Below are 10,194 nucleotides of genomic sequence, written 5' to 3'. Positions count from 1 at the left end.
CGGAAGATAACAAGATACTTCTCGCTCAGCCACGGAGCCAGAGACAATCGTCGACAGTTTTAGTACACCGGGGTGGTTTTAAGCTTTCTACTAATACATGTAGAGAAAGGTTTTTAGGTTTTTAAAATGACAGCAAATCCAAATTATCCTCATAACACTTCCCTTTTAAGCAATTTTTTCCCCGAAATTGAACCTTAATTATCTGTGGATTCCAATAACCCTTGCAAAGATCTTCATTTCCCGTACAGTAATAAGCCGTACAAGACAGCTAATCTCACAGGACATCCCCAGATGCACAGACCGTATGTGCAGTAGTAAAAGGAGGAAACAACAACAACAACAGCAGGTATCCCCAAAGCGGGAGTTGACTCTTGTGTTAATGATAGGCTCTAAACGGCACTAAATCCTGGTAAAATAAACCTGAATAAAATTTTTGTAGAATGATAGCTTTAATAGTCCAGTCTCTTACTATACCTCTCATTTTGACTGTGCATCATGGAGCAAATCAGCAAACAACGTACAAACATTTCATTTGTAAACAAAACAACAATAGCAATCCGAAATATTGCAGTAAGAAGTTCTAGGAACAATATACTAGATATTGTAAATATATTCTTACCTATAAATACAAAAAATAAATTTCTCTCATTTTGCACAACTGAAAAACAAAAAACAAAAACAAAAAAAGAAAACAAATGAAGGACCATGCGGTATGTTACAAGTGTGCGGAGAACTTTCCCATTTTTGCAAGTTTCAAGATCCATCTTTTGTTTCTTCCTACATGTTGTTTAGTACTTTCACAATGGTTTTCATACAAAAACGTTAAAAAGACATTTAAACAATCCTTTCCACTGCCTCCTTTAATTTTTTTTTAAAAAGCCCCGCCTTGTTTTCTTAATTCACTGAGCTACTTTCACATTTGATACTTCGTCAGTCTTGTGTTTTAAGAAAACGGCAAACGGGGTGGGGGGGGGGGGTAGTGGGGAGTGAAAACAGAGAGTATTTGAGTCACTCGTTCTCCAAAAATCAGAGATATAATCAAGCACAAACAATTGAATGCAGAGGGGTAAAGAAGAGATCACAGAGGGACCACCTTCTCTCTATGCTTCTTCTTCTTGCATACTTATTATACAAAAACCCTAAAAAATTTGAGATCCTAATAACCAAATCAGTCTATCATGTATGCCACTTTAAAGGCAAGCTCTGTTGCCTAGCAACTTTGAAGGCCAGCAGTCAACGACAGCAGGCTCAGCTAAAGTATTACCCACAGCACAATCTCGTACCCAGAGTCTTCAGGCTCTTTGGCCAGCAGTTACTCAAAAGAGCCTGAGGACCCTGGGTACAAGATTGCCAACAGCATTCCTTGAAAACAACCCTTTCAGTTGTGGTTCTTTTGACTTGACAAGAAATGTATCTGCTACTACCAAGAGTGCAAAACGGCTAAGCCTAATTGCTTATAAATGAACTATTTACAGTTTACAGTTACGAGATTCATTATCATCTAGCAAATCCTTGCACTATCCGTGATACTTGAAGCAACACTGGTCCAGTTTCTGGGTCGTTAATGTAGAATGAACTTGAGGAGGGATTTTCAAGCATGTCCTCAAATGCTACAAAATAAAAGATTGTAAAAATAAAAGATTATTTGTTGAAAATCTTTTGATTTCAAAATGACCACTCTAACAGTGTACAATCATGTTCCAGTTTGATGCCCTCCCAGAAATAGGCTTGACAACATATGCACTGACCTCCTAATACTCTGGCATTGTTAAGGCTGAGTTGAACTAAAGGATTCTCCATAATTGCCTGGTACAATGGACTGCAGAAATACAATGGAAAAACAAACAAAAAACATGGTGCATGATAACCAATTCATGAGAGATGAAGTGACGCATGCACACTACATGTATTTACACAGCTCTAACCCCTCTTAAGCCAAAAGGAATAAGATTCAACCATGGAATAATGAAGAAACACATCTGATCTCACTGTAAAAAAACATTGTTTTTGTTTATTTACCTTGACTGATCGAGACCCTGATTTATATCTTCTACACTGCCTTGCCTGTCACCCAACAACCAGTCACACTGAAGAAAAAAAATAATCAATTCACTATTGTTATATAAAACTGAAAATCAATACATGTAAGTCATGCCAGAAGCATATCACCATGCATATTGGTTCAAACGGTGAACTTTACGTGTGCTGAATCTAATGCAAATTGTACAAGAAGCACAGATCTGTTCACACCCCCTGAGGCCACACCACTGTCTCCCCTCTCGACCTAGCCACACTGCAAAATCTGCCTTGATCTATAATTAACTTTTATTTTATTTTATTAGACTTCGCCTTCAAAATTAAAACTATAATCAGAACATTACATCGTGAAACAGAAGATAAACAAGTACTGGGTTAAGGCAGGGTGGCCACAACAGCTAGCGCCAGTTACTGTGGGCCCAAGATTTACAAAGTTCTGAACACTCGAATAAGATAGTAAAATATAGTAAACTTAAATAACAACACGAAATAGGCTCTAAAAGGTTGCGTGGCATATTACACTTTAAACAGACAGATTTCCAGGTTCTAGGCTCCTCAATATCGAAGCGCGAAATAAGTGCATTTTTGTAGTATGAGGAGAGCAGAGATTTAAATTGGTTCAGAGTTACATGTTCATATCTTAACTGCAGGGGAAGAGCATTCCAGGTTCTAGAAGTTCTTACAAAAAAAGAGTGCTGATAAGTAGAAGTGCGGCATTTCTTTGGTCTGAAAGATTTTGCATTGCTAGCGCTTGCTCTAGTAACCCGTGTGGGAACAATGCCTTCAGGGAGCACGTCATGTGATACACAAACAATATCATTGGTGGCCTTAAAGAAAAAGACCAAGTCCAAAAACTCGTGCCAATAGCAGATAGGTAGGATATCAATTGACAAGAGCCTGTCTCTATAGCTTTCCTCACATACATGTAGGAGGGGTAGATCTAAAATAAACTTTGAGGCACGTCGCTGGACACGTTCGATGCATCTTATGAGGTCTTTTGTTTCCGGAGACCACACTTGCATGACGTAGCCAAGAGCAGGACGTACGATGGCTAAGTAGAGAGTTCTGCTGGTGCTTGAGCTTAGAACGTCCATTGCACATCTACGTATGAACCCCAGTAACTTGTTTGCCTTAGCGCACTGTTCGAGCGTGTGCTTTTACCATGTTAAGTCGGAACTAACGTAGACTCCGAGGTCTTTCTCGTGATTGGTGACCTCTAGTGGCTTGTCATTTATCTTGTACTGGAACTTAAATGGATTAAACTTTCTTGTGATGTACTTCTTTTTAACAAAAGGAAAGTTGCACAGCATTACTATCAACACATAAAAATATTACCGTGTACCACTGTACATGTACTTCTGGAGAGCTTAAACACTTACAGCTGCTTCTTGGTTGTTCCCAGTTGCTTTAAGTGCCATAAGGATTTCTTCCTCTTGAAAACCCATTTCTTTTAAGTTATTTACAGCCTGGTAAACAACAACAGTAGCAAATTTATTATATAAGAGACTTTATTGGGATCAATAAAATTAATATATCATGTACAATAATGCTGAAATAAAAGTACCTTGTCAAGTCTTTGCTAGGGCTAAAACTGAAAGGGTCCCCACATTAAAAGAGTATAATTTACTCAAGAAGTGTTTAATTATTTCCATGTATACATGTTCACGAACTAGTTTCAAAAGTGCCACTAGAACGACATCATGAGGAGAAAAAACTTGGAATGAAGTAAACAAGTAAAAGTTAGTCATTTAGGTGTTAAGGAACATTTACCCTGGGATTTGGAACAAATTCTTTCCTTTTCCTTCGAGTCCTACCAGCCCTTGCTCCAAACACCAGAGGTTCATCAATATCAGGATCACTCTCATGTTGTAAAAGCCATTCCATAGCCAGCATTGGAGACATCCTGTCGTCAAAAGAAAAATGACCAATGAATTATCATTTCTGAGGAGACAATCCTCTAAATGATATTGCAAGTAAGCTTCAAAAGATAACCATAACTGGCTATCATGTGAGAAACTAAGGGTTCTTTCGATTTATCAGAATTGGCCACCGGACTGGTTGATTTATAAATGGAATGTACCAGCCATGCAGTCCTGGCAAATGGAGTGCTCTTAGTTGCTGATTTAGGTTTTGAGCAAAATGCTATTTTACAAACAAGAAATACGCTTATGACTTTTCTTTAAAACACAAGTGGAACCAAGGAACTGATGCTTAACTATTTTTTTATCATGTAAATTGACCTGAAAAGCCCATTGGGAGTGTTCAATAAAGTATTTACATCTAGTTGTTTACTGATAGTTAATACAAAACTGATTCAACACATGCACAAGCAAAGCAACTCATGGTAATAAGTAAACAAACTAAGTCAAGTATTGCATGGTTACTGTTTTGCAAAGGCCACTTGCATTTTAAAGAAAGGCAATAAGCTACATGTACATGTTCTTTCCTGTTCTTAAGCCCTATTCCAAAAAGTAAAATTATACACTCAGAAAACCACTCTCTGTGACAAAATACAGCTTATCTGGAACAACTTTGATTTCAAGGCAAAAAATGCACTTATGATAGTCTTGCGTAAAAAGATCCATAGATGTATAACAATAATAATAATAATAATGATAATAATAATAATAATAATAATAATAATAACAATAACAACTAGGTCATTTTGTATAAACTTGATGTACATGAATAATATTATTTGTAGTCAACTCAGCCCTGAGCCACTTGTTGGCTGCAAATCCATATGCAACTGAATTCTGCAGAATAATATGAATGAATAAGTTGCATTACCTGTTTAAAACCAAAGCCTTTTTAGCTCTTGTTTCCTTGAAACCCATGTCTGTCAGCTGCTTAAGAAGAGCCTGAAAGACAATTGGAAATAACTGTGAGACAGAAAAAGAAAAGAAGAAGGAAAAAAAAAAGAAGATTCATCTCAACTTGAAAAAAGTCATAATGCAGTGCAGCATAACTTTACATTTAGCTTACAATACAAGAAGCATGGTTTAGAAATTATAATTCAAGGTAAATATATTAGATAAGCATAATATTGAAAACTTTGTCCATTTGTTTCAAAATTGTTTAACTAAACTACTCACTAGATGAAAACACAGACACACAAAAAGTCTTAAAGGTTGACCTCAATGATTAGACTGTTGAAATAATAACTTTGCCTCAATCATTACAGCATTACAAGATAATTTACACTATTGATCCTAACATTATTAATTTTGCCCCTGATGTAATAAACTGTGTAGTCCCTTTCTTCCTTCTCATTCACGTTTCTAATTTGCAAAATTTTAACGTCACTTTGCGCGTGTGATCTGAGGAAAAAGTATGACTGCTTGCAGTCTGCTGCAATGATAAAATACTGTTACATGACTGTTTAGTTCTGTTTCTATGGCTGGAGCACATTACAATACATTGTATGCATTAATTAACCTTTATTACAATGTCCACTTCCAGAAAATGTCTATACTCTGCCCACGGAAGGTTTTTTGTTTTGCACCCCCTCCCCCATGGGATTTCCAGTTTAGCTTCATACTTTGATTCTAAAAGTTTGAGTTTCAAGACCCCCTCCCCCTAGGAATTTCCAATGACCTTCCATGGGGTGGGTAAAGATTTTTTTCTGGAACTGCACAATCTTACTTTTAGTGGGTCACAGATAAGCCTCTTAGCCTTGGCTGTAAAAATAAAGTTACTTGCTTGGTCATGATCTTTCTGTGTTATCAGGATAATGGATTTCTTTAAAAATTATATAACTTTAGCCTTAATACTCACAGGGTCCACATTTGGCTGCAAATCTTCTCCATGACCTAAAAAGGAAGTAGGATGGTATAATTTAATTTTAGCTTATTAGTCAACATTAACAATCAAACTCAACTCACAAAACTTAATAAATACAAGCCGTTAGGTCAACTACTGACTGGTAACATTGTAAAGCTAAATAGAGCCTTGAGTTAAAACATCACATTATCAGCAGTTGGAATATTTATTCAGTACTCATACTTGGTTTTCCAGCAAAATAACTGGAAACTGAATGCACAGCTGCAAATACATACCCCCCTCCTCTCCCCAGTAAGGCTATTTCTGGCAAGCATGAAAATTGACTGGGGATTTTTCTTTTTTGTATTTATTAAAAGACAAAAGATGTGAGTTTATTTTTTTTTTTGCTAGTTATTAGACCCTGTGTCTTCATGGGGGGCTCAAATTATGAATCAAACAAAACAAACATCAAAGTACACTTTTAATTATTTAAATTGATTCATCTGGCCCCAGCTGTTCAAAGAGTAGATAACTTTATCCAATGGATAAAATTAACTCCAAGTAGTTAATATATTTTATCCACTAAATAGTGACTTATGCGCTGGATAAAGTTATCCACTCTTTGAACAATAAATTATTGGGGCCTGCAAAAATAACAGTCATTTGCATGAAAACATTAATATTTTAATTTAATTAATTTAATTTTTTTAAATTTCCATTAGCAAATTGTCTAATGACCAGCTATGACAATAAAATAATTTATTGTTGCAGCTCTGGAAAGAGTATCTGAAAGTCCTAAGTGGCCACCATAAGTTACAATAAAGTCAAGAAACGTTACCTGCACTGTCCGTTTCTTTGCCTTCACTCACAGATTGCAGTAGGATAGAAGAATCAATCAATGAGATGAGAATTCTTCTAAGTTCCGAGTTGAACTAAAAGACATACGAAATAGCATTTCATCATCAAGTTTTTTATTTATTTATTTTTATATATTATTCTTATTATTTTTTGCAACTGTATTTATTTTTTATTTTCAAAACCAACAGTGTTACAAAAATCATCAAGTTACAGGTAACATGTACAATACTGTCAGAGGAAAAACTTGCATTATTTGTAATATAAATTGTATTATTGTCTTGGCATATTAGCATTTGTTATTTTTGGCATGTTTTAGCTTTTCTAATAAATTAAATGCTTTTATGTTTTTATCACTTGTAAATATTCTTGGGATTCTTTGTAATTAGAGATATCCTGAATTATCTCATCTCATCTTATCTTGAAGGTGCATATAATTCTAGAGTTTACAAGACATTATGGATTTTCCCAAACAACATGTGTACTAATACTGTCTATGGATGAAATACAATGAATGTCTTAGAATCAAGCCAATTAGTTCAATTTTCAAGAAATAATTACTTACAGTCACTGATTAATTAAATGCCAGTACATTTCGGTACATTTATGCTGTTTTATTATTCAACACATCGTAACACATCCCAAATACAGTCATTGAGATGCACTAAATATTCGCCATCCATAGTCACTAGATATCCTTTGATATATATGTAATTTCGTGTGTCAAGGGGAAAAATGGCAAAATAATGATCATCTCCAGCTTTTGCAATAAAACTGTGCTTTGTTATCAATGTGTTAAATAATTAAAACAATTATCCCGCTCAACCTGTGCAATTTTGCAGGGTAATAATTATTGTTAAATATACAGATGTATTATAGATGTTCAGCCAAACTGCTTTGAAAACACAATAACTTAAGGTGGCCGAATACAGTTTTTTTAGTGTACAGGTGTTAGAGGACGTTATTTGGAAACTATGTATTTCTGGACGCCCAAAATTGGTATGGTGTAAGACTAACTAAGAAAAAATGTATTTTCGTACTTCTTGTTGAGCTAAGTACCGTTTCCATGGCAACGCAGCGAACTATTAAACATCCATAAATAGTAGGTTTCCTTTATTTTTAGAAAATGTACTCATTAGATTTTTTCCATTTTTTGTATCCAGAAAAACTCACAAAACACTGACACAGTTGCACTATTTTCATGTAATTTTAACAGAGAGATCTCCTGTAAATATTGATTTTATATTTTAATGTTTTGTGAAGATACCCTCTGTTAGATTTAGGTTTCTCCTAGTAGGCGAGTTACGCTTTTAGGGAACTATTTTCATGCCAAATTTCACGAAATTCTAATGAGCGGTTCCTTAGAAAACAGTTCATTTCCACGAAAACAACCAGTCGCAATATTTTGGTCAAATGCGCATGTGTGGCTTTAATAAGGTTTCATGGCAAAGATGAAAAGCATGCGAAAGGTCTTGGTGAATGCTTTTTTTTGCCCGGAAAGAAAAGAAAAAGAGTCCAGAAACGAGAACTTAGTTATTTAGGATCAAAACTTAACTTTATTATCCATTTCATGTGAAATTGAGGGATCACTTTATCGACCGCCGTATTTGCGTACCACAACCCTAGCGCGCGCTTAATTGCATCAGTAACAGAACCTGTAAAGTGCGCGCAAATTGTGTTCGGCCACCTTAAACACTCAAATTCCCCAAATGTGTTCCCATCTGGTCTTGAAGCTCAGTTGGTTAGACTAACAGTGATTTAGCCTGGAGGTCACATGCCCAAATCATTTCAGCAACTCAAGCTACATAGCCTAGGGACCCCATTTCCTTTTCTAGGGATAGCAACCCAAGGGATTAGTCGGCAAGGCTTTTCCTATACGTCAAGTAGCATGTTTGCACGTTTGTTGCATGGATATAAAATACTAAATTTACTTACATCTAGAGTGAGTGGAGAGAGGCTAGTTGAAGAATCCCTGACCTTCCCTGCATCAAGTTTAGCTGTAAGCTTCTTGACAGCTTTGAGATCAGGCACTTGATAGCTGCTACTTTTACATTCCTACAAGATTTTGGAAGAGAAAACTGAATATCATGGCTTGGATGTAAATGTCGGTGTGTAGTAGGCCTTGAAGAATTGAGGACAATGAAGTGAACATTATGTTTTCTGGGAAATTGTAATTTTGAAGCAGAGCTGTCATACTGGTAGTCGCGCCCAGCTTATTGAAGGAATTGGTGTAAGTGAGATGTAAATGCATGATTTGACCTAGATATGCTCAATTAATTTTCAGCTATTTAAAAAAAATGCACACATTGAATAAGTAGGCACCATTTGTAAGAACTCAGTTTCTGGGATCATCCTGAGATTCTCAGAATGTATCCACGGTAGCAAAAGGAGGCACCTTCCTTGACCCTTTAACCCCTAAAATCAAAGAACAAATTCTCCTATTTTGTCCCCATACTTTTCTTATAAAAATACTGGGGAGAAGTTATTAAAATATCAACTGTAGAAAATCCACCTTGGGTGATCATATCCTTAATTCTCATGACCTCAGGGATTGAATAAGCATTGATATTACAAGGAGAAATTTGATGTTGATCACTGTTGTTCACAAGGGTTAAAAAAGGTTGGGCTTCAATGAAATCAATTGTACACATATTCAATCAGCTGTGAAAAAACAAAATTAATGGTGTATTAAAGACAGTTTATTTCTTATTCAAACCACTATGCCTGAAGTTATGACATCAATTTCCAATTTCTGAACACACTGACACCAATTTCCGATCTAACTAACAAAGGACAACCTGACCTTTAACTAGGATTTATTTACTAAGTAAATAATTGAAATTTTTTCATTTCTATGTTTTTACCGCACATTTGCTAAGCTTATTAAGCACATTGCCAAGCTTGTCTGTAACCTCTCTGCAACACACAAGTGTTGATTTCCCCGTCGAAAAACAACACAAATATACATTAAGTCGACCTGCTACCAAACTGGCTTGATAATATGAACATTACTCACTTTCTCAGCCCCACCGGCAGTTGTGTTATGACGTTTTTTGAAGAGAATTAATTCGTCTGTAAAAAGGAATTAAAACAATATCAGGGGAGGCGGGCGGAAACGCTTACGGTAACGACAGAAGCTAATGCATATACTTACCATTTTCTTGAACATTTTCTTCTTCCAGCGTTTTCTCGTCGTTAAGTTCACGATTTGATTTAGCGAGAATAAGTTTATACAAGGGAGATTCCTTCGAATATTCGCCACCGAGAGCTTTATCCTTCACAGTATTAACTGTATCTCTCAAACAAACTGTTAGACTACTTTCTTTACCTGACGAACTAGTAATTTTTACACAGATCAGAGGGACAGATCTTAGAGATTTCAGGCTTTGAAGTTCAAATTCCCTCATCTTTGCTTGTTTCTTTCATCTCCAGGTTTTGCAAAACAAGAGTTTCGTGACAAAAGTTTACGTTCATGCGCAATATCAACAAAAATTGGTTTACGTTTGCGCATCCAAACAAATATTTCCGATAATAGCCATA

At 35.8% G+C, this 10,194-nt stretch overlaps 1 protein-coding gene across 1 annotated transcript; it reads right to left on the bottom strand.

Moving 5' to 3' along the window:
• Positions 1-430: 430 nt before the first annotated feature.
• Positions 431-10,157, bottom strand: LOC146486973 (ubiquitin-associated domain-containing protein 1-like). Its single transcript, XM_085091139.1, has 11 exons — positions 9,809-10,157; positions 9,671-9,726; positions 8,590-8,709; positions 6,638-6,731; positions 5,815-5,849; positions 4,828-4,898; positions 3,808-3,940; positions 3,417-3,503; positions 2,020-2,087; positions 1,749-1,819; positions 431-1,610 (listed from the first exon to the last, which is right to left on the bottom strand). Exons 1-11 carry the CDS (start codon positions 10,059-10,061, stop codon positions 1,498-1,500), a joined length of 1,101 nt encoding a protein of 366 aa, XP_084947265.1. The 5' UTR covers positions 10,062-10,157; the 3' UTR covers positions 431-1,497.
• Positions 10,158-10,194: the final 37 nt, after the last annotated feature.

This window comes from Pavona decussata, unplaced genomic scaffold (assembly GCF_977016875.1).
Source record: "Pavona decussata unplaced genomic scaffold, jaPavDecu1.1 SCAFFOLD_19, whole genome shotgun sequence".
NCBI classification, from domain to species: domain Eukaryota; kingdom Metazoa; phylum Cnidaria; class Anthozoa; order Scleractinia; family Agariciidae; genus Pavona; species Pavona decussata.
This window is presented reverse-complemented; position numbering and strand designations above follow the sequence as displayed.